This window comes from Sciurus carolinensis, chromosome 4 (genome assembly GCF_902686445.1).
Source record: "Sciurus carolinensis chromosome 4, mSciCar1.2, whole genome shotgun sequence".
In the NCBI taxonomy this organism is placed as follows: domain Eukaryota; kingdom Metazoa; phylum Chordata; class Mammalia; order Rodentia; family Sciuridae; genus Sciurus; species Sciurus carolinensis.
The window spans coordinates 115,523,111-115,549,441 of NC_062216.1; the positions used below are offsets into that span (position 1 = coordinate 115,523,111).

A 26,331-nucleotide genomic window follows, 5' to 3' on the forward strand; every position below is an offset into this window, starting at 1 on the left:
TTTGTCCTCAAGTTGGAGAATAGGTGGTTTTGCTGGTAACAAAGAAAATTTAAAATGAATGTGCTATTCCCATAGCTTCTAATATGTGAAAGATAGTGAAGTTTTGGAACCTGATCATATATCTTCAAAACAGCCACACCCATGAAAAGGGAAGAATAAAATTGCACGTCATTGTATATTCATAGATACAGTACACACATGCACAGGAAGGGGGATGTAGCATACACCATGTTTGTGATGCTATGTCTTATTGTTCCTTAGTTCCAGAGATCAAATGCATAAAGACAGGGGATACCAGACTGTCACATGAAAAAGTAGCAGTGGGAGCTGTATAAAATATTCACTCTTACAAGTATACACCTTAGATATTTAGCTGAGACACGAGAGAAACAGAGAAGTTTTTTTTTAAAGTAATAGAAAACTTACAAAAAATGAAGAGAAAGAAAATATGTGGAAATAACTGTCATCCTATATGCTCAAAAAATAAGAGAAAAAGAAAAAAGAACAGAAGGCAGGAAAGAAGTGAAGGAAGAAGACAGGATGGTTTCAAGCAACATCACATATTTTAATAAAATATTAACATTGTGTGGCTAAGAAGGCAGTCTTCCTTAGCAACTGATAAAATAAAATAATATTTACAGAGGTCACAAATGGGCTTATCTAATGTTAGTAAATCATTGATGTGTGAGATTTCTAATAAGGATTCATAGAGGAATATTTTGATGAGCAAGATCACACAATTACATTCAAAGAATGAAGTGATTCCAGCAAGGCAAGAGAGAATATCGTGGGGAGACATCATGCTATTAAAAGGTGAATATCCAGGAGGACAATGAAGGCTCCTTATGGGTGACTTCCGTGACTGCCATAATAAAAACAAATAAATTAAAAGGATGTGTTATGCAGGTAGCTGGTACAGGCTACAGTTTTCACAAATGTTCAGAGTATGCTTTTACAAAAGCCAAAGCTGTTATTTCAAAGTTGTACAGGTACATTTTTTTACTAGATCCCTCAGGGCTTGTATCACTTGCTTATTTCTTAAGGTATATATGAAAGGATTTAGTACAGGTGCAATTGAAACAGTGAGTATTGATACGCCCTTGTTTAACGATATCCTTTCCTCTGCAGAAGGTTTGATATACATAAAAATACAACTGCCATAAGAGATGGAGACAACAATCAGGTGGGAAGAACAGGTGGAAAAAGCCTTCTTCCTCTCCTGGGCAGAAGGGATCTTCAGAACTGTTCTTATGATTTTGTAATAAGAGAACAATACCAGTGCCAATGTATTCAAGAGTGTGATAATGGCTAAAATAAAATTTGACAATTCTATGTCCTGTGTGTCTGTGCAGGTGAGTTTCAGGACAGGAGAGTAGTCACAGTAAATGTGTTCAATAATATTGTCATCACAGAATTCTATGGTCAAACTCACGATAGCTCCAGGAGTAATAGCTACCAGAGCAGCTAACCAACAGGCAGCAACCAGCAGGTGGCCCACTCTGCTGCTCATAATAGTCGAATAATGAAGGGGTTTGCAGATGGCCACATAGCGGTCATAGGACATAGCAGCCAACAGGAAAAACTGAGTTATACCAATGCAAACAGCAAAAAGTGCTTGTGCCAAACAAGCATCACGGGAAATAGTTTTTTCCTTGGTCACTATGCTGATCAGGTATCTAGGGATGCATGAAGTTGTCAATGAGATTTCTAAGAAGGAAAAATTTCTGAGGAAGAAATACATGGGTGTTTTGAGGTGGGAATCCAGCAAGGTCAGAAGGATGATGGTGAGATTTCCCATAGTACTTAAAAGATATGTTACAAATAGAAAAAGGAAAACTACAATTTCCCAGTTTGGGTCCTCTGTCAGTCCTACAATAATGAACTCTGTCACTATTGTGTGGTTCCTCATGGTTCAATTCTGCCAAGATGCCATCCTACCTGCAAGGGGGTAGAGGTTATAAATAATTAAACAACAATTTAAAAAGATATATCAAGTGCAGATTTCAAAGTGAAAATGAAAAGCCCAGCAACTCATTGAACACACATGTGCTTTGTCTTCCTTCTAGAGTTTTCACATTTACATACAGCCAGAGCCCCAGGCTACTAACCCCTCTTACTTTGATCTCCTTTCCGGATGCTAATTTACCTAATTCTCCTTCCAGATATTTTTTACTTTACAAAAGGATGGCTTATTATTTCCTGTTAGATCTATCTGCACACTTACCTAGTTTGCCTAATACATGTGGACCTAACTCCTACAATCTCACCAATTACACAGGAAAACATTTTAGATTAACATGGTTAATCCCACTATTATTAAAATCACTTTCTAAAAAAAAAACACCTTCTACTCAGTTTCTTTCAGAAAGATGCATATTTTCTGCATATTTCTGTATTCCAAAATGTGTAGCTAATCAAAGCTGACATTTTGCAATTAATCTTTTCTAATGGTTATTTGCTGATGATACATCTATAGTTAGTTTTGAGTTTTTTGGTAGTGGCCATTAGAACATTTTCAACAGAAAAATAACTTATTAAGTTTAAGACTAAAAACAATATCAGTTGCAAAATTGGTATATAAAGGCACAGTTGAAAATTTACATGCAATTTGAAATTTGTTTACCCATTTGTTCAGTAAGTTTCACTTCATCATTAGTTTTATCTATTAAGAAGTAATTTGTATTCAGTAATATTAAAATAATGAATCCTTTACTAGATATAATAGATACGTATCTCTCACATTTTTAACATACATTTTTTGAGAGCTATTGCTCATGATGCTAGTCCAATAGACAGATAAGCAACTCTTTCAAATAGGTTCTTTGAATCTTTCTTCATAAGTTGCACAAATATTTTCTGTTTCTCTATATCTGAGTTTAACTGGCTGAATCTTATAGTCACATATTCAGAATTAAATGGTTTATATAACAACTTCTTTGTGCCCAAAACAACAAAATAGCAAAAATACTTACTTTCCACGAATTCTGCAGGGGTTTTATCTGCTGAGGCATTCTGAAAATTCCTTTTTATTATAACCAAATATATATTAGGCATGGTTTTTAAAAGAAATCTTCTAAACTTTAATTTCTAACCCATACTTTTTTATTGCTTCCTTTTCAACAGAGACTGTGTTCACATTAAAATCCAGAGATATTTAAAAATATACATAAACATTTGTGTAGTTCTCTCTCCAATCAGTATATGTGTGGCATTTTCAAACATGTTATTCTGACCTCTCTACAAATCAAGTGATTAATGTTCAGTTTCAGCCTAACCTAAAATCTGTTTATTTGTATCAAAATTGTATTATTTTATTATTCATGGTTATTTTTTTCTGTTTTTCTCAAGAACTAGCTACAATTTCTTATTCTGACATGAATGAAAGCAGTTTTGTCTCCACATTGCTGTACATTATATTTCCACTTTTATATAAAGACCATATTTACTCAGAACTGATAAAGGTTCTCAGGGATTCTTATGGGAAAAGAAACTAATTGACTATTTCCATCATTAACTCTAGAAACAAAATATCACAGTTAATTAATAGCCTCGTTACAGTGTCTATAGGGAAGCCTGAAATGTTGATGTTAAAATGAAGTCTGATTTCTATAATGGCATTCAAATGATGTATGAAAAACTGAGTTGTGCCAATTGTCTGAGCAATGGGGAGCCTTCTCCTTCTCCCTTCCAAAAGAATTCAGTGAGGAACATCTAGCTAATGACAATGTTGTTCATAATCTTTAACCACTGAATGTTCTAAAATCAATTCATAGTATATGTTTTGGAGGTGTCAAACATATTTGTCTCTTATAGTCTCCCCACCACCTTATAGCATGAAATATTTACAAGTGAATATCATGGCCAGAAAAACAATGGCATGACTGATATTTTAGGAAGTAACTTAAAATAGAAATATAATTAAACAAGTTCTTTTCAAGAAAAGTACATCTAGATTTTTGTATACATGTCCTCTAAACCATGGAGATGATTTATTCTTTCATTAAACATAATGCAAAATTACATTAAAGTGAGTAAATATTTCATATTTACTTTATTTACTCCTTATTTTAAAAACTAGTAAAATGTGTAAAACCTGATGAAAAACAACTTAAATTGATAAAAGAAGCAGCCAGATAAATTTCTACAGAGATTGATATCAGTAATTCTTTAAGACACATATAGTATTAATAGGATATTCTCTTTATAGGGAATTATTTTCTAAATTATATTTTATAAAATGACTAACATTTAATATTAAACTAATAAGAAAATGTTTTACTTTTCTTCTATTAATATACGGACACAGCAAAAAAGCTGGAGTATCCATCCTCATCTCAGATAATGTGGACTTCAAACCAAAACTAATCAGAAGGGATAAAGAAGGACATTACATGCTGCTTAAGGGAAGCATAAATCAGCAAGACATAACAATCATAAATATCTATGCCCCGAACATTGGCTCATCCACGTACGTCAAACAAATCCTTCTCAATTACAGAATTCAAATGACCACAACACAATAATACTAGGCGATTTTAACACACCTCTCTCACCACTGGATAGATCGTCCAAACAAAAATTGAATAAAGAAACTATAGATCTCAACAACACAATCAGCAATTTGGACTTAACGGACATATATAGAATATACCATCCAACAAAGAACGAATACACTTTCTTCTCAGCAGCACATGGATCCTTCTCTAAAATAGACCATATTTTATGCCACAAAGCTACTGTTAGCAAATACAAGAAGATAGAGATACTACCTTGTACTCTATCAGATCATAATGGATTGAAATTAGAAATAAATGACAGAATAAAAAACAGAAACTTCTCCAATACCTGGAGATTAAATAATACACTATTATATGATGAATGGATAACAGAAGACATCAGGAGGGAAATAAAAAAATTCTTAGAAGTAAACGAGAACAAAGACACATCATATCAAAATCTCTGGGACACTATGAAAGCAGTACTTAGAGGAAGATTTATTTCATGGGGTGCATTCAAAAAAAGAAGTAGAATTCAACAAATAAACGACTTAACACTACAGCTCAAAGCACTAGAAAAAGAAGAGCAGACCAATACCAAAAGTAGTAGAAGACAGGAAATAGTTAAAATCAGAGCCGAAATCAACGAAATCGAAACAAAGAAACAATTGGAAAAATTAACAAAATAAATAGTTGGTTCTTTGAAAAAATAAACAAAATTGATAAACCCTTAGCCACACTAACAAAGAGAAAGAGGGAGAAAACTCAAATTACTAAAATTCGGAATGAAAAAGGAAACATCACAACAGACACGAGTGAAATACAAAACATAATTAGAAGCTATTTCGAAAATCTATACTCCAACAAAACAGAAAACCTCGAAGACATCAACAAATTTCTAGAGACATATGAACTACCTAAACTGAACGAGGAGGACATACACAACTTAAATAAACCAATTTCAAGCAATGAAATAGAAGAGGTCATCAAAAGCCTACCAACAAAGAAAAGTCCAGGACCAGATGGGTTCTCAGCCGAGTTCTACAAAACCTTTAAAGAAGAGCTCATTCCAATACTTCTCAAACTATTCCATGAAATAGAAGAGGAGGGAACCCTACCAAACTCGTTCTATGAAGCCAATATCACCCTGATACCTAAACCAGACAGAGACACATCGAGGAAAGAAAATTTCAGACCAATATCCTTAATGAATATTGATGCAAAAATTCTCAACAAAATTTTAGCAAATCGCATACAAATATATATTAAAAAGATAGTGCACCACGATCAAGTGGGTTTTATCCCAGGGATGCAAGGTTGGTTCAACATTCGGAAATCAATAAATGTCATTCACCATATCAACAGACTTAAAGTTAAGAATCACATGATTATTTCAATAGATGCAGAAAAAACATTTGATAAAATACAGCATCCCTTCATGCTCAAAACACTAGAAAAAATTGGGGTAGTGGGAACATTCCTAAACATTATAAAGGCAATCTACGCTAAGCCCATGGCTAATATCATTCTAAATGGTGAAAAACTGAAAGCGTTCCGCCTAAAAACTGGAACAAGGCAGGGATGCCCTCTTTCACCTCTTCTATTCAACATCGTCCTTGAGACTCTAGCCAGAGCAATCAGACAAACCAAAGAAATTAAAGGGATACGAATAGGAAAAGAAGAACTCAAACTATCCCTGTTCACTGATGACATGATTATATATTTAGAGGAACCTGGAAATTCCACCAGAAAACTTTTAGAACTCATAAGTGAATTCAGTAAAGTAGCAGGTTACAAGATCAATGCTCATAAATCCAATGCATTTTTATACATAAGTGATGAATCTTCAGAAAGAGAAATTAGGAAAACTACCCCATTCACAATAGCATCGAAAAAAATAAAATACTTGGGAATCAATCTCACAAAAGAGGTGAAAGACCTCTACAATGAGAACTACAGAACACTAAAGAAAGAAATTCAAGAAAACCTTAGAAGATGGAAAGATCTCCCATGTTCCTGGATAGGCAGAATTAATATCGTCAAAATGGCTATACTACCTAAAATGCTATACAGATTCAATGCAATTCCAATTAAAATCCCAATGATGTACCTTTCAGAAATAGAGCAAGCAATTATGAAATTCATCTGGAAGAATAAAAAACCTAGAATAGCTAAAGCAATCCTTGGCAGAAAGAGTGAAGCAGGGGGTATCGCAATACCAGATCTTCAACTCTACTACAAAGCAATAGTAACAAAAACGGCATGGTATTGGTACCAAAATAGACAGGTAGATCAATGGTACAGAATAGAGGACATGGACACAAACCCAAATAAATACAATTTTCTCATACTAGACAAAGGTTCCAAAAATATGCAATGGAGAAAAGATAGCCTCTTCAACAAATGGTGCTGGGAAAACTGGAAAACCATATGCAATAGAATGAAATTAAACCCCTATCTCTCACCCTACACAAAACTCAACTCAAAATGGATCAAGGACCTCGGAATCAGACCAGAGACCCTGCATCTTATAGAAGAAAAAGTAGGTCCAAATCTTCAACTTATTGGCTTAGGATCAGACTTCCTTAACAGGACTCCCATAGCACAAGAAATAAAAGCAAGAATCAACAACTGGGATAGATTCAAACTAAAAAGCTTTCTCTCAGCAAAGGAAACTATCAGAAATGGGAAGAGAGAGCCTACAGAGTGGGAGAATATCTTTGCCAACCATACCTCAGATAGAGCGCTAATTTCCAGAATCTATAAAGAACTCAAAAAACTCTACACCAAGAATACAAATAATCCAATCAACAAATGGGCTAAGGAAATGAACAGACACTTAACAGAAGAAGATGTACAAGTAATCAACAGATATATGAAGAAATGTTCAACATCCCTAGTAATAAGGGAAATGCAAATCAAAACTACCCTAAGATTTCATCTCACCCCAATTAGAATGGCGATTATCAAGAATACAAGCAACAATAGGTGTTGGCGAGGATGTGGTGAAAAAGGAACACTCATACATTGCTGGTGGGGTTGCAAATTAGTGCAGCCACTGTGGAAAGCAGTGTGGAGATTCCTCAGAAAGCTTGGAATGGAAACACCATTTGACCCAGCTATCCCACTCCTTGGCCTATACCCAAAGGACTTAAAATCAGCATACTACAGAGATACAGCCACATCAATGTTCATTGCTGCTCAATTCACCATAGCCAGATTGTGGAACCAACCTAGATGCCCTTCAGTTGATGAATGGATAAAGAAACTGTGGCATATTTATACAATGGAATATTACTCCGCAATGAAGAATGATAAAATTATGGCATTTGTAGGCAAATGGTCGAAATTGGAGAATATCATGCTAAGTGAGATAAGCCAATCTCAAAAAACTAAAGGACGAATGATCTCGCTGATAAGCGGATGAGGACATATAATGGGGGGTGGGAGGAGCTAGCATTAGGTTTAGGGTTAGGTTTAGAGTTAGGCTAAGGAGAGCGGCAAGAATGAAGGAAAGAAGGACTGTGTAGAGGGAAAAGAGGGGTGGGAGGGGTGGGGGGAGGAGAAAAATAAAATAAACATCATTACCCTATGTAAATGTAAAAAAATAAAAATAAATAAAAAAAACTGTAAAAAATATATATATATATTCTCTTTACATGGATTTTGAAAATAGTCCATAACAGTGAAAAATTTGATAGAGTTTGTTAATGAAGAAAACTTATTATGACTAGCATGGAATAAAAGGAATTTTATGAAAATGGAAATATTATGTCATGCAATTTGTAGACAAGATGACAAAATATATGAAATACAGCATTTCATGAGGAGAATAAAGTTCTAGAATATGTGTGAATTAGTATCCCAGAAGAACAGAGAGAAATAGGACAGAAGCAATATTCAAAATAATAACTGCAAATAATTTCCTCACCCATTTAAACATATCAACCCAGTTTACTCATGAGGTTAAAGCAGGAAGATCACAAGTTCAAGGCCAGACTGGGCGAAATAGCAAGGTCCTGTCTCATTAAAAAAGTAATTAATTAAAAATAAAATAAAAGGTGTCAACCCAAAACCTCAAACCTCAGTGAACCTCAAGCAAAAACTGCACTTGGTTTTCTCTTCAATAAAGCCAGCTGAAATGGAACAAGGACAAAGTCACTGAGTTCAAAGCCCTCAATATGAGTTTGTGTACCTCTCTAGATAGAAGGTAAACATACTTAGATCAAGACCAAAGAGAGGTAGAGTAGTTAATGGAGAAATGATGCATTAGTACTACATGTGGTCGTCCTTTCTTGCCTTCACTTATATTTTTTTTCATTGGATAGGAGCCAGAAGGGAAAAAGAAACATCACTAGCACAAATTTAACACAAGGTACTTTTTATTCATGGAAAAGGGAAAAGAAAGAGGGAGTGGGGAGGAACACGGAGGTCACCCAGAGATGATAAATATCTCCTCAAGGAAGATGTTTGAATAAAGAATATACACATGCATGGCCCCTGAGGAAAGATCACAGATGCCGCTGATGCTTTTGCCTTGGTCTATTGGATTATCTATTCTGAGCAAAGAGGTGGATTTTCAGAACACATGAGTTCAGAGTTGCTGCTAGATGAAATTGGTGCTCTTATTTGTATGGAATCAGGAAGCAAGAGATAGAGAGCAACTCCGCTTATCATGGAAAAAATATACACCCCAAAGTCACACCCCCAGTGACCCACCTCCTCCAGACACACCCCACCTTGCCTACAGTTATCACACAGTTAATCCCTATCAGAAGTTTAGTGCCCTGATTAGGCTGAAGCTCTTTTGACCCAATAATTTCAACTCTAAGCTTTCTTGCATTGTCTCACACATGAGCTTTTAGAATACACCTCACATCTGAACCATAACACCCTGGAAAATCCCCAAGGCTGGGGGCACAGCCAGTGGTAGAACACTTATCTAATATGTATGAGGCCTTGGGTTCAATCCAGAATGGTACAATAAATTTTAAAAGAATAACCTTAAGGAGGAGGAGGAGGAAAAGGAGGAGGAAAAAGAGGAGGAGGAAGAAGAGGAGGAGGAGAAGGAGGAGGAGGAGGAGTTGAAGAAGAAGAAGAAATAAAGAATTTTTTAAAAAGAAGAGGAAAAAAAATTTTTCAAGATTATTCCAAAGGTATCTATAAACAATTGCAGAAAAATATTAAATATATAAATAGTGAATAAATATTACTGTGTTTCTTGTTACTCCTCTATATTTTCTATATTTCCATCTCTTTAATAAAAATATGTTGTGGTAGTGACCTATAACATTTAAGCATCATTTGTAAGATATTAGAAAAATTTCATCAAAGTACAAAAGGAATGCATGTTACCCAAAGAATAAAAGCCAGAATAATCTGTCCTTTCCTTTATTGAAGAAATGGAGCATGTGTTTGATGGTCTGAGAGACAGCAATTTTATATTGGACACTGGTATGTCATTTTCGGTTTCTCATCTAAGGGTTTTATATAAATAAAGTTTTTGTTTGGGTTTGGGTTTTTATTGGTGTAAGAATCACAGGAGGAGTCTATGCTGCCCACCATGCATTTTCTGACGTCTTTTCTACCCTCTTTCTAATTGAAGAGATAAAAGGGTCAAATATGTTTCTCAAGAGCTAATTTCTTTTAGAAATATTGTGTTTCCCTAGGTACAAAATTTTTCACACACCTAAAAACAATATGTTGAAAAAAAGAGTAACTAAGACTACCCATCATTCAAGCCCTTAGCACAAATGGAAGATTAGAAAAATCAAGTCTACAACAAAATAAAGAGTAAAGTAGCAATTTTGTGGAGTAGAGGAAAGTTGCCTGGAGTCTTGGATGAGAAAAGAGCAAAACATGAAAACTAGATATAAACTGATAAGCTCACTGAGGGTTTACCTTACAAGAAAAATGCTCTCATTAAGTGGAAAAATAAGGACTTGAGTGTAGGGAACATTCCTCAAGCTTATCTGACAGCAGTCACTGACACCATGGTCTAAGTAAGCCAAACGGTCTGAACAGAGAAACTGAGGTAATGGTAAAGACTCGCTATGGAATGAAGGTCTTTGCAGTTGCTGAGGCTGAGTTTGAGCTGAGAGGAGGCCTCGTTCTGTCATGCATCACAGAAAGCTGTGATGTGAGCTCGCCTGCGCTGCCGTGCCTCATGCTGTGTGCAGGAGCTTGCCATTCCCCCAGTCCTTTGTCTCAGACCTGTTGCTGGGCAGAATTGCTTAGGCATGCTTGGTTTGTTTACAATACTTGGACCCTCAACGTATAGTTCACCTATAGGCTGACTCTGTTGTACTTTAACGCGTGTGTTAACCTGATTGGATAATGTGTCTATATATGTCCTGTGCAACCCTAAATAAAATTAAATCCGTGCCTTCAGAGCTTGATCTCCGATGCCTGAGTAAGTGTGCTGGGTAAGGCTAAGTAGGGTAGGCATCGTTCGTCCTCACCCTCAGCAAACCTGTCTCTGAACATCTACACTTGAGTGCACAAGATTGCCAGATACTGAAGAGTCTAAAGGAAATGGATGTCAAGTCTGATGGATCCCAGTGCTCTTCCTTACAAAGTTTCCACTTGGGAGGCACATCTGACATCTTTGTAATAGTTTATGATGCCCTGGAACTAAGTACTACAAATTTAGCACTTCAGCTTTTTTCTTAAGAGTGAATCTACATTATTTTACCATTAATTCATTTTAGTACCATTTTTAATTACTTTTTTTTATTTTTACAGACTGCATTTTGATTCATTGTACACAAATGGGGTACAACTTTTTGTTTCTGTGGTTGCACACCATGTAGATTCCTACCATTCATGTAATCATACAGGTACGTAGGGTAATGATGTCTGTCTCATCCCACAATTTTTCATACCCCTGCCCCTTCCTCCCTCTTATTTCCCTCTATGTAATCTAAAGTTCCTCCATTCTTCTCTAAACCCCCCACACCCCACTCCCATTATATATCATCATTCACTTCTCAGGGAAAACATTCAACCTCTAGTTTTTTGGGATTGGCTTATTTCACTTAGCATGATATTCTCCAATACCATCCATTTATCACAAATGTCATAATATTATTCTTCTTTGTGACTGAATAATATCCCTTTTTGTATATATACCAGATTCTTTATCCATTCATCTGTTGAAGGGCATCTAGTTTGGTTCCACAATCTAACTATTGTAAATTGAGCAACTATAAACATTGATGTGGCTACATTACTGTAGTATGCTAATTTTAAATCCTTTGGGTATAAACCGAGGAGTGGGGTAACTGGGGCAAAAGGTGGGTCCATTTCAAGTTTTCTGAAGATTCTCCACACCACTTTTCAAAGTGGCTGCACCAATTTGCAACTCCACCCAGCAATGTAAAAGTGTGCCTTTTTCCCCACATCCACGCCAACATCTATTATTGTTTGTGTTCTCATACTAGACAAAGGAGCCAAAAACATATAATGGAGAAAAGATAGCTTGTTCAACAAATGGTTCTGGGAAAACTGGAAATGTGTATGCAATAAAATGAAATTAAACTTCTATCTCATGGCCTGCACAAAACTCAACTCAAAATGGATCAAGGATCTAGGAATTAGATCTAAGACCCTTCACCAAATAGAAGAAAAAGTAGGCCCAAATCTCCATCATGTTGACTTAGTAGCGGACTTCCTTAACAAGACTCCTAAAGCACAAGAAATGAAAGCAAGGATCAATAAATGGAATGGAGTCAAACTAAAACACTCTTTCTCAGCAAAAGATACAATCAATAATGTGAAAGGAGAGCCTATGGATTGGGAGAAAATCTTTTCCACATGCACTTCAGATAGAGCACTAATCCCCAAAATTTATAAAGAAATTATAAAATACCAAAAATACAAAGAACCTAATCAATAAATGAGCCAAGGAACTGGACAAACACTTTACAGAAAAAGAAATAAAGGTGATTAATAAATAAGTGAAAAAGTGTTCAACATCTCTAATAATTAGAGAAATGCAAATTAAAACAACTCTAAGATTTCATCTTACTCCAGTTAGAATGACTATTATCAAGAACACAAATTTAGCACTTTCAAAGGAAACACAAGTGAAGTCTCACAGAGTCTGTGATTAGAAAACCTGGATATTCTACAATACTGCTACCAAGGCATCCTATGGACTGGGTCCCTATCCTACTGAGGCTCAACGGGGAATCATGAGTTCTCTTCCAGGATTACTCAGGCTCTTCCTAGCACCACATTTATCATGGTTTTGGAATTCTTGAAAGCTTGTTTCTCCAGAGACAGCAATGGAAAGGTGCTGGAGAGCAGCTAAGCTGGCAAGAATCTTCCTGAGGAACCTCTGCAGGGAACTATATCAGTCTTGACCATAAACTCAGACACCAGATGCCAGGGATAGAGAATTCTGAGCATAATAAGATAACCACAAATGTCTGGCCAGTGCTGTGACCTTCAAGCCTGTCTTCTTTGTAGAAACTTTCCCAAAAATAACCTATTAATAATAAAACCTATACAATAAACATACTGTACTAGCTCTGGGTCATTGTTCCTACAGGACAGTGACCCACCTGGTTCCAGCTTTCTCTCATTAAGTGTTTGTTTCTCTTTCTTAATCCCCCGCTGAACCCTCACTGGTTTCTAAGATTTGGCCATGCAGGTAGCTGCAAACACATACTTTTCTTGCTTTATTTTTACTGTGAAAGAAACAATACTTGAGGAGGTTTTCTCATTTGCCAATTTCATGTTTAAATTATATTCACAGTTGTCATTGTATCTTGCTGATGTGCCTATCTACTAAGTAACTTTTCCTGCCTAAAATAGGCACTTAATATGTTTTTATCAACATAAAATTGATTTGACTTCCAAATTTAATGTCATGTAACCTCTCCTCTTGCTCTTTTCAGTTTTTTTTTTTTTTACACTTCCCATGCTGTGAGGTTATATGACTTTGGTGGACAATTGTTTCAGGTTGAATGAAAATGAGATTGACAACATGAAGTCCAAAATAATTCAAAACTGTCATGTCCTCACTGTTGTTGGTGGCTTGTACATTTCTCTGATATGTAATGTTGAAAAAACATAATTTCTAAAAGAAGCCTAATTAAAATGACTCAGCTTTACTTTAAAGTGCTCTCATCAGTACCATGCTCTCCAGAGACATTTTAATTCTCCTCTCCAGCAAGAATCCCCTGTGACTGCTCGAAGGAGGAAAAAATAAGCAGATAAAAATAGTTTGTTTATTTAAGAAAGAATACATATAAAACCAAATTTTCTAACTGGAAGGTAAACAAAGTAAAAAAAAAATACAACCCATCTTTCTTTAAACTTAGTGAGAGCCAAGTAAAATATATTGGCAGGTTTTTCTAGCACTTTGGGGCAGGACTTTTTTCTTTTAATAGAATTTTTGGAAAACAAGATATACCAAATGTTATATATAACTTTTGATCATGATCATATAACTTGGCATAACTCCTTACTATTATCTCCACGTTTTCATTTATATGCCATGCAGCTCATCTCTTTTACATACGTATTGATTCTTGATTCTCATTCATGATATGAGCCCTCTCCTGCTTATGAACTGTTTCACTTAACTTACAAGCAAAATATACACCTTTACCACCTCTACTTGCCTACTTCTCTGTAAGTTTTTTTCAAAATAAACTAATAAAGACCCCACTTTTTTCATTCCTTCTCTCATTCTTTCACTTCCCTGCTATTTGTTTCTCCCAGTCTCTCTCCCTTTTTCCTTCCTTAGTCCTTTTTTCTTTCTTGTCCTCTCCTTCCTCCATTTTTTCTTCTGTATTTCTTTCATCCTTTCACTCTGTGAAGCTTTTCTACACTCCAGGAATGTATGATCTCTAGCTCTAGCTCTGAAATCCTACCCTCTAAGCGGTTCTAAAGTGTCTGTTTTTCTACTACAACCCCCAATTCCAGAGCTCATAGTTCTGCTCTTAAATAATAAGTTGGTATCAGAGACCCTTTTATTCATGACAACTTTTGAAATGCTACCTGAGTTTCCGGCTTATAGACATAACATCGATTAACTACTTGAGACTGCCCTTACAGCTTCTGCCACTGACCAGGACACCAGATTTCACATCAGGTCACAAACTCTTTTCCTAGATCATAAATTCCAGAACTTCTTGGATATATGGTCTAGGTCTGATTCCAGCAACTTCTACCAGTACCTGAAGCTATGTACCCCTCCCATCAAAGTCTGTCTGATGTTAAAAATAGGTTTTCTGTTGGAGTCATTTTTACAGTATATTCACTGCATATAAGAAGGATCATGTATCCAGATTCCACCTATATGCTATATAACTTTGTCATTATGTAAGAAAGTCACAGGTAGACACAGATTGAGAAGTGTATGAATAGCTCTGAAAGTAAAGCGTCAAACATTGTCACTCAAAGAAAAAGCAACCTAGAATTAAGGTTTCAGCAGTTCACCGGCTACCACGCATAGGATTATCTCAAGGTAAGTACAGTTTTTAATCCCTGGTTTCATTCATTTTTCTCCTTTCTAATCATTGTATAACCTACAAAACTCAAGTTTGGTGCACAGAAACTCACTTATGCAGTGATAAGTTATTTAATTCACAAAAGGAAAAACTTAAATACTTTGAAATATCATGAATTTACTTCTTTAGATTATGTAAGAATTAGTTTTGATGGTTCTTACTTATTTGTTAGATGATTCTCTATACATATGAGTGGCATTCAATATCATGAAAAATTGAAGAATTTATAAAGAGTCAAAATGCTTCATTTTCATAAAAAAAGGAACTTGGGGTAATAGGGCTTTTATACAATACACAAACAAATATTACAATACAATAAACAAATATTTTACATTTTCAGATGTTGTACTTCGTTTTTACTTTTTAAGTAAGTAGAGTACATTTGTTAGGTATATATTTCTTCTTCATATGCAATTATTATGCCCAGAAAGAGACTAACTTCATATTAAATGGTGATATATAAAGCACAAAACAAGCACACTTTTTTTGTTCTGTCTAATACATATATTCAAAATATGGTACACCTTTGGGGCTAATTCATTGTTTTTACTAGCCTTTTATGTTTCTAACTCAGGAGATGTGATGAAAAGTTAGTACTGTGCTCACTAAATCATTGTGTCAATGTTTCATTTTTAGACCTGAAAAAGTGAAGAAATGAAAAATCATACATCTGCAACTGAGTTCATTCTGCTAGGATTAACAGATGACCCAAAGCTAAATATTTTCATTTTCCTATTTCTATTTTTCACCTACATACTGAGCATTACTGGAAACTTAACAATTATCACCCTCACTCTGATAGACTTGCACCTAAAAACACCCATGTATTTCTTCCTTAGGAATTTCTCTTTCCTAGAAATCTCATTCACAACGGTTTCTATTCCTAGATACCTGGTCAGCATCATAACAGGGGATAAGACCATTTCCTATAATTCTTGCATGGCCCAGGAGTTCTTCTTCATACTGCTGGGTGCAACAGAATTTTTCCTTTTGACTGCCATGTCCTATGACCGCTATGTGGCCATCTGTAAGCCACTGCACTACACAACAATCATGAGCACCAGGATCTGCTCCCTGCTTGTCATTAGTTCTTGGCTGGCGGGCTTTCTCATCATCTTTCCACCTGTGATCATTGGTCTTCAACTGGATTTCTGTGACTCCAACATCGTTGACCACTTCACCTGCGACTCCTCTCCTTTGCTCCTGATCTCCTGCACAGACACATACTTCCTGGAGCTCTTGGCATTCATCCTGGCAGTGTTAACTCTCATTACAACCTTAACCTTAGTGATTCTTTCCTATGTCTTCATCATTAGGACAATTCTGAGAATCCCCTCTGCTGAGCAAAGGAAAAAGGCCTTTTCCACCTGCTCCTCACACATGATCGTTGTCTCCATTTCTTATGGAAGCTGCATTTTCATGTATGTCAAAACTTCAGCAAAAGAAGGAGAAGCATTGACCAAGGGTATAGCAGTGCTCAATACCTCTGTGGCTCCAATGCTAAATCCTTTTATTTACTCCCTGAGGAACCAGCAGGTAAAACAATCTTTTAAGAACATGGTCAAGAGATGTTTGTCAAGTAAATTTTAATGATAAGGAACTTCACATGCAATGTCTTATCAATATTGTTGTATTTGGGCATCCACTCTCTAATTGACTGCCTTTTCCTGAATGTTATGTTCTTCATCTTTTCATTTTTGTTGCAATCAGCACAACCAAACACTCTGGTCCAGTGAGGGGCTAAGGGGGATTGGAAAATAAAGATTCACAGACACAGATTTCGAATATTAAACTGGAATCAGGTGGAGCTCTGCTCTCTGATGGAGATGCAGATCTAAAGAACTACTCCAGCAATCTTTATTTATATATGTCTCATTATCAGGTAAAAGACTATGCAAGCATTGTTCTATGTATTTAGGAAAGTTACAGAAACTAGGACATCTATGTAGCTTTTACACAGTTTCAATCCACAGTTGCAAAGTGTAATGTTAGGAGTTTGTGTGGCTCTCAAGAAAGTTCATTGGTAAAAGTTACTGTAAAGCAGGCAGGAACCAGAGAAGTGGAGCTGGTGAAACATTGTAGTTGTCTAGCATAAGAGCTGCTTCCTTTCTGGGAGCTGTGTGCCTGAGATCAAGATCAGACCTGAAATGACTCTTGCACAGAGCCTCCTCATGCAGGGCATTGCCACAGCAGTGAAGCATACTGTGCCCTTGCACAGAAACATTCCCAGGCACCAGGCATGCTGCAGACGTGAGGTCATCAGAGACCCCCGTCTCAGTCACTGCTCTCCCATCCTGTCACCACTCTCCACACATTTTGATCTCATTTATCACAGTTATCAGTTTACATTTACATGCTCTGAAAATTTCCTGAGTGTGAATGTTTTGATGTCACAGAAATGAGAATGACATTTAACAAAAATATCAAAATTCAGGTTTTAGGATCATTGAAAGTTTTTCCCTTTGAGCACAAAGTCAAAGCTTAGTAAAGATTATCAAACTTCTCTGAAAATTATTTTTCCAAGGGCAAAAGCAGTATACTAAATAACTTCTCTGTTATTTAGTACTTCTCCTAATATCTCCAATGGTTCTTGAATCGTGCATTTTGTGGTATGCTATTTAGTGCGTAGGGTTTGTATCTTCACTCTGAATTGAATACTTTGTTGTTGTACTGTACGTTGCTTAATGCTTTTTTGCATATCGGAAAGTTTCTTTATTTTACACTCATGTACAATTAACTATTGTTTGGGTAGATATTTCTAGGTTGGAAATCTGTCTTCATACATTTGAAGGCATTATTGTATTTTTAATTTTTTTTTGTTCTAATTACTTGTACATGACAGAACAATGTATTTATACATTTTGATAAATCATACTAAATGGAGTATAATTTCTCGGTTTTCTGATTATACATATTATAGGATCACATCCGTCATGCGATCATATAAGTACATGAGGTAATAATCTCTGTTTCACTCTACTATCCTTCCTAACCCCACACCCCCTCCCCTCCCTTTATTCCCCTCTACCTAACATAAAGTAACTCTGTTCTTCCCTAGACCCACCCCTTAATGTGAATTAGCATCTGCAAATCAAAGGAAACTTTCATTCATCCTTTGGTTTTTTGGGTTTGGCTTATTTCACTTAGCATGATATTCTCTGACTCCATCCATTTACCAGCAAATGCCATAATTTCATTCTTCTTTAAACTTGAGTAATATTCCATCATATTTGTATACCACATTTTCTTTATCCATTCATCTGTTAAAGGGCAACTAGGTTGGTTCCCTAGTTTAACTATTATGAGTTGAGCTGCTATAAACATTGATGAGGCTGCACCACTGTCACATGCTATTTTTAAATCCTTTGGGTATAAACCAATGAGTGGGATAACTGGGTCAAATGGTGGTTCCATTCCAAGTTTTCTGAGGAATCTCCATACTGCTTTCCATAAGGGTTACACCAATTTGCCTTTCCACCAGCATTGTATGAGTATTCCTTTTTCAGCACATCCTTGCCAACTCTTATTGTTGCTTGTATTCTTCATAATTTCCATTCTGATTGGAGTGAGATGAAATCTTAGAGTAGTTTTCATTTGCATTTCTCTAATTTCTATAGACATTGAACATTTTTTCATATTTTTATTGATCAATTGAATATCTTCTGTGAAGTGTCTGTTAAGTTCCTTAGCCCATTTATGCATTGGATTATTAGTTTTTTGGTTTTTTTTTTTTTTTTGGTGTTAAGGGGTTTTTGAATTCTTTATCTGAGGTGTATGTGGTAAAGGTTTTCTCCCAGTCTGTAGGGTCTCTCTTCACATTATTATTTCCTTTGTTGAGAAGAAGCTTTTTAGTTTGAATCCATTCAATTTATTGATTCTTGATTTAACTTCTTGTGCTTTAGGGGTCTTGTCCCAATTCTAGGTCGACATGGTGAAGATTTGTGCCTATTGTTTCTTCTATTAGGCACAGTGTCTGTGTTTTAGTGCCTAAATCTTTGATTCACTTTGAGTTTAATTCAAGGTGAGAGATAAAAGTTTAATTTCATTTTGTTTCATGGGGCTCTCCATTTTTCCCAGCACTATTTGTTGAATAGGCTATCATCTCTCCAGTGAATGTTTTGGGCAACTTTGTCTAGTATGAGATACTTGTGTTCATGTGGGTCTGTCTCTGTGTATTCTATTCTGTACCATTGGTCTACATGTCTGTTTGGTGCCAATACGGTGCTGTTTCTTACTACTATAGCTCTGTAGTATACTTTGAGGTCTGGTATAGTGATGCCTCCTACCACACTTTTCTTTTGCTATTTGACTCCAATTAAAAAGTTACAGACAGGTTTCAAGATGGCGGACTAGGGGGCGGCTGCATTTCACGTTGCTCCAGGACGCAAGATTCAAAACAGGAGATAGTGAGAGACTTGGGACCAACTCAAAGTCGCTGGGTGAGTCTCTCCCATTGGGGAGGCATCCCGGATGGGGCGGTAGCCCCGGAACACAGGGAACTTTGTGAAGTAGAGTTGCTCGGCGAGACGCCCCTCCTCCCACAGGAGCGGTAAACACGGACAACTGAGAACAGTAGAGGAGGCGGCTCAGCACAGCGCTTGGACTCGGAGCAACCACTGGGGCTCCAGGTGGCTGCCTGAGGAGGAGCTGCGTGGCGAGCTGTTTAGACCCAGAACGACCGCTTCTGAACACAGGGAGGTTGCCCGGAGGAAGAGGAGGAGCGCGGCGGGTCGCTTGGTCTAGGAGTGACTGCATCAGAGCTACGGGCGGTTGCCAGAGGAGGAGCTGCCTGGCGAACTGTTTGAACTCAGAACGACCGCTCCTGAATACCGGGGGGTTGCCCGGAGGAAGAGGAGAAGTGCGGTGGGTCACTTGGTCTAGGAGTGACTGCATCAGAGCCACAGGTGGTTGCCAGAGGAGGAGGCAAGTGGTGAGTTGATTGGACTAAAAGCGACCACTCCTGAACACCGGTGGCCTGCCTGGAGGAGGAGAGCAGTGGGTCACTTGGTCTCGGAGCCACCGCTCCTGAACACTGGGGGGGCTACCCCGAGGAGGAGGAGGAGGAACAGGGCGGGTCACTTGGACTTGGAGTGACTGCCTAGGGCTACGGGTGGTTGGCGGGAGGAGGAGACACGAAGTGAATTGCTTGGGCTCCTAGTGACTGCGTCGGAAACCTGGCCGCTGTCCGGAGGAGGAGGTGTGTGGTGGGTCTCTGGGTCTCGGAGCTATTGTACGGGGCTCCAGGTGGTGGCTCAGAGGAGGGGCCACATAGCTAAGCGATTAGGTGCAGAGCAGGGTCCCAGGAGCTAGGTGGCTTCTTGCTGGAAGAGCCACACAGAGACACGCCTAGGGGCAGAGTGAAGTTTCCAAGACTGTGGGCAGAGTCTCTGGGAAAGGCAGCCTAAGGAGACTCGCCTGGGAAGGGTGAGGCTCCCAGGCCCAGGAGGTAGGTCCGGGCCCCTGGGAACGTTGCAGAGGAAGACAGTCCAGCCCAGGAGGTAGTTGTAGATTGAGGGGAACCTCTAGGAGGGGACTGATCAGCAAGACGTCCCCACCGAGTGAGTCTGCCCTGCCGGGTGAGGTTTAACCACAGGGACGGTAAAACCAGAGACACAGGCACAAACAGGACTTGCCTCAGCCCGCAGCCTAGTTCCCCGTTGGATGACCATTGGTCAACAAGTGGAGGCACCTCTGCCCACTAGCAGGGAATATATGCCACCTGAGGGTCACCACCCCTAGAGAGGCAACTTCTTCATGGAGCTCCGCATTATCAACTTCCTCCAAGACTTCAGGCTACTGAAGGATAAGAGAGGATATACTAGCAATCTTCAGGGGCATTATAAGTTGATAGAGGAAATCTGCAATATCTTAATGACCCACTGATTCCTGAACAATATGAGAAAACAAGGGAAGAAAATGCCCCAAACAAATCTAGATGTTACATCAATAAAATCCAACGACAGCATGGCAGAAGAAATGACAGAAAGGGAGTTCAGAATGTACATAATTAAAATGATCAGGGAAGCAAATGATGAGATGAAAGAGCAAATGCAGGCATTGAATGAAGAGATGAAAGAGCAAATGCAGGCATTGAATGAACGCACCAATTTACAGTTAAAAGAGCAAATACAGGAAGCAAAAGATCATTTCAATAAAGAGTTAGAGATATTGAAAAAAAACCAAACAGAAATCCTTGAAATGAAGGAAACAATAAACCAAATTAAGAACTCCATAGAAAGCATAACCAATAGGATAGAACACCTGGAAGACAGAACTTCAGATATTGAAGACAAAATATTTAATCTTGAAAGCAAAGTAGAACAAACAGAAGATGGTAAGAAATCATGAACAGAATCTGCAAGAACTATGGGATATCATGAAAAGGCCAAATTTGAGAATTTTTGGGATTGAGGAAGGCTTAGAGAAAGAAACCAAAGGAATGACTAATCTATTCAATGAAATAATATCAGAAAATTTCCCAAATCTGAAAAATGAAATGGAAAATCAAGTATAAGAGGCTTATAGGACTCGAAATACACAAAATTACAACAGACCCACACCAAGGCACATTATAATGAAAATACCTAACATACAAAATAAAGACAGAATTTTAGAGGCTGTGAGAGAAAAGAACCAAATTACATTCAGGGGGAAACCAATACGGATATCAGCAGATTTTTCAGTCCAGACCCTAAAAGCTAGAAGGGCCTGGAACAACATTTTTCAAGCTCTGAAAGGAAATGGATGCCAACCAAGAATCTTATACCCAGCAAAAATTACCTTCAAATTTGACAATGAAATAAAATCATTCCATGATAAACAAAAGCTAAAAGAATTTACGAAAAGAAAGCCAGCATTACAGAACATTCTCAGCAAAATATTTCATGAGGAACAGATAAAAAACAAAGAAGCATATCAGCAAAGGGAGGAATTATCCTAAAGGAACTGTCAAATAAAAGAGAAACCAAGATGTGTCAAAAAAGAAATAAATAAATAAATAAAATTTTAAATGTGAACCAAATGACCGGGAATACAAATCATATCTCAATAATAACCCTGAATGTTAATGGCCTGAATTCATCAATCAAAAGACATAGACTGGCGAATTGGATTAAAAAGAAAGATCCAACAATATGTTGCCTGCAAGAGACTCACCTCATAGAAAGAGATACCATAGACTAAAGGTGAAAGGATGGGGAAAAACATACCATACACATGGACTCAGCAAAAAAGCTGGAGAATCCATCCTCATTTCAGATAATGTGGACTTCAAGCCAATGTAAATCAGAAGGGATAAAGAAGGACATTTCATACTGCTTAAGGGAACCATAAATCAGCAAGATATAACAATCATAAACATCTATGCCCCAAACAGTGGCTCATCCATGTATGTTAAACAAATCCTTCTCAATTTTAGAAACCAAATAGACCATAACACAATCATACTAGGTGATTTTAACACGCCTCTCTCACCACTGGACAGATCTTCCAAACAAAAATTGAACAAAGAAACCATAGATCTCAATAACACAATCAATAATTTAGACTTAACAGACATTTATAGAATATACCATCCAACCAAGAGCGAATACACTTTCTTCTCAGCAGCACATGGATCCTTCTCTAAAATAGACCATATATTATGCCACAAACCTAATGTCAGCAAATACAAAAAGAAAGAGACACTACCTTGTATTCTATCAGATCATAATGGATTGAAGTTAGAAATAAATGAAAGAGTAAAAAACAGAAATTACTCCAACACCTGGAGATTAAACAATATGCTATTATATGATGAATGGATAACAGAAGATATTAGGAAGGAAATTTAAAAATTCTTAGAGGTAAACGAGAACAAAGAAACATCATATCAAAATCTCTGGGACACTATGAAAGCAATACTTAGAGGAAGATTTATTTCATGGAGCGCATTTAATAAAAGAAGTAAAACTCAAAAAATAAACAACCTAACACTTCAGCTCAAAGCCCTAGAAAAAGAAGAACAGACCAACACCAAAAGTAGTAGAAGACAGGAAATAGTTAAACTCAGAGCTGAAATCAACAAAATTGAAGCAAAAGAAACAGTACAAAAAATTGACAAAATAAATAGTTGGTTCTTCGAAAAAATAAACAAAATTGATAAACCTTTAGCCACACTAACAAAGAGAACACGAGAGAAAACCCAAATCACTAAAATTCGGAATGAACAAGGAAATATCACAACAGACACCACTGAAATACAAAACATAATTAGAAGCTATTTTGAAAATCTATACTCCAACAAAATAGAAAATTTCGAAGACATCAACGGGTTTCTAGAGACATATGAATTGCCTAAACTGAACGAGGAGGACACACACAATTTAAATAGACCAATTTCAAGCTATGAAATAGAAGAAGTCATCGAAAGCCTACCAACAAAGAAAAGTCCAGGACCAGATGGGTTCTCAGCCGAGTTCTACAAAACTTTTAAAGAAGAGCTCATTCCAATACTTCTCAAAGTATTCCATAAAATAGAAGAGGAGGGAACCCTCCCGAACTCATTCTATGAAGCCAATATTACCCTGATACCTAAACCAGACAGAGACACATCGAGGAAAGAAAATTTCAGACAAATATCCTTAATGAACATCGACGCAAAAATTCTCAACAAAATTTTAGCAAATCGCATACAAAAACTTATTAAAAAGATAGTGCACCATGATCAAGTGGGTTTCATCCCAGGGATGCAAGGTTGGTTCAACATCAGGAAATCAATAAATGTCATTCACCATATCAACAGACTTAAAGTCAAGAATCACATGATTATTTCAATAGATGCAGAAAAAGCATTTGATAAAATACAGCACCCCTTCATGCTCAAAACACTAGAAAAAATAGGGATAGTGGGAACATTCCTTAACGTTGTAAAGGCCATCTATGCTAAGCCCATGGCTAATATCATTCTTAATGGTGAAAAACTGAAAGCATTCCCCGTAAAAACTGGAACAAGGCAGGGATGCCCTCTCTCACCACTTCTATTCAATATCGTCCTTGAAACTCTAGCCACTGCAATTAGACAGACCAAAGAAATTAAAGGGATACGAATAGGAAAAGAAGAACTCAAACTATCCCTATTTGCTGACGATATGATTGTATACTTAGAGGAACCAGGAAATTCCACCAGAAAACTTTTAGATATCATAAGTGAATTCAGTAAAGTAGCAGGTTACAAGATCAATGCTCATAAATCCAATGCATTTTTATACATAAGTGATGAATCTTCAGAAAAAGAAATCAGGAAAACTACCCCATTCACAATAGCTTCGAAAAAAATAAAATACTTGGGAATCAATCTCACAAAAGAGGTGAAAGACCTCTACAATGAGAACTACAGAACACTAAATAAAGAAATTAAAGAAAACCTTAGAAGATGGAAAGATCTCCCATGTTCTTGGATAGGAAGAATTAATATTGTCAAAATGGCCATACTACCAAAAGTGCTATACAGATTCAATGCAATTCCAATTAAAATCCCAATGATGTACCTTACAGAAATAGAGCAAGCAATTATGAAATTCATCTGGAAGCAAAAGAAACCCAGAATAGCTAAAGCAATCCTTGGCAGAAAGAGTGAAGCAGGGGGTATCGCAATACCAGATCTTCAACTCTACTACAAAGCAATAGTAACAAAAACGGCATGGTATTGGTACCAAAATAGAAAGGTGGATCAATGGTACAGAATAGAGGACACGGACACAAACCCAAATAAATACAATTTTCTCATACTAGACAAAGGGGCCAAAAATATGCAATGGAGAAAAGATAGCCTCTTCAACAAATGGTGCTGGGAGAATTGGAAATCCATATGCAACAGAATGAAACTAAACCCATATCTCTCACCATGCACGAAACTAAACTCAAAATGGATTAAGGATCTTGGAATCAGACCAGAGACCCTGCATCTTATAGAAGAAAAAGTAGGTCCAGAGCTTCAACATGTCCGCTTAGGACCAGACTTCCTCAAGAGGACTCCCATAGCACAAGAAATAAAAGCAAGAATCAACAACTGGGATAGATTCAAACTAAAAAGCTTTCTCTCAGCAAAGGAAACTATCAGCAATGGGAAAAGAGAGCCTACAGAGTGGGAGAAAATCTTTGCCAATCATACTTCAGATAAAGCGCTAATCTCCAGAATCTATAAAGAACTCAAAAAACTCTACACCAAGAATGTAAATAATCCAATTGACAAATGGGCTAAAGAAATGAATAGACACTTCACAGAAGAAGATCTACAAGTAATCAACAAACATATGGAAAAATGTTCAACATCTCTAGTAATAAGAGAAATGCAAATCAAAACCACCCTAAGATTCCATCTCACCCCAATTAGAATGGTGATTATCAAGAATACAAGCAACAACAGGTGTTGGCGAGGATGTGGGGAGAAAGGTACACTCATACATTGCTGGTGGGGCTGCAAATTAGTGCAGCCACTCTGGAAAGCATTGTGGAGATTCCTTAGAAAACTTGGAAGGAACCACCATTTGACCCAGCTATCCCACTCCTTGGCCTATACCCAAAGGACTTAAAATCAGCATATTACAGAGACACAGCTACATCAATGTTCATAGCTGCTCAGTTCACAATAGCCACATTGTGGAACCAACCTAGATGCCCTTCAGTTGTTGAATGGATAAAGAAAATGTGGTATATATATATACAATGGAATATTACTCAGCCATAAGGAATGATAAAATTATGGCATTTGCAGGCAAATGGATGAAATTGGAGAATATCATGCTAAGTGAGATAAGCCAAATTCAAAAAACCAATGGACGAATGATATCGCTAATAAGTGGATGATGACACATAATGGGGTGTGGGAGGGGTTAGTGTTAGTGTTAGAGTTAGGGTTAGGGACGGGGGGCAAGAATGGAGGAAGGAAGGACTGTATAGAGGGAAAAGAGGGGTGGGAGGAGTGGGGGGGAAGGGGAAAAAATAACAGAATGAATCAAACAACATTACCCTATGTAAATTTATGATTACACAAATGGTATGCCTTTACGCCATGTACAAACAGAGAAACAACATGTATCCCATTTGTTTACAATATTAAAAAATAAAAGTTACAGCGTTGATGGGATTGACATTTCTAGCAGACCCCAGTGTTCTCACCAGGATACATCTTTAATGAACTACACTGATGGTTGCCCCGCATTTGTTATTTTCTTTTAATTTGCTAATTCTGAGGCTAGATTTCATCATAGAGTTTTTTTTTTTTTTTTTTTTTTTTTTTTTTTTTTTTTTTTGGCGGGGGGAGTTGTTTATTT

The 26,331-nt window shown here is 37.0% G+C and overlaps 2 protein-coding genes across 2 annotated transcripts; one reads left to right on the forward strand and one right to left on the reverse strand.

Moving 5' to 3' along the window:
- Window positions 1–970: 970 nt before the first annotated feature.
- On the reverse strand, window positions 971–1,909 carry LOC124983960 (olfactory receptor 6C74-like). The gene has a single exon (XM_047551667.1). The coding sequence runs from the start codon at window positions 1,907–1,909 to the stop codon at window positions 971–973; it is 939 nt and encodes a 312-aa protein (XP_047407623.1).
- Window positions 1,910–15,673: 13,764 nt separating this feature from the next.
- On the forward strand, window positions 15,674–16,609 carry LOC124982907 (olfactory receptor 6C76-like). The gene has a single exon (XM_047549784.1). It carries the CDS (start codon window positions 15,674–15,676, stop codon window positions 16,607–16,609), a length of 936 nt encoding a protein of 311 aa, XP_047405740.1.
- Window positions 16,610–26,331: the final 9,722 nt, after the last annotated feature.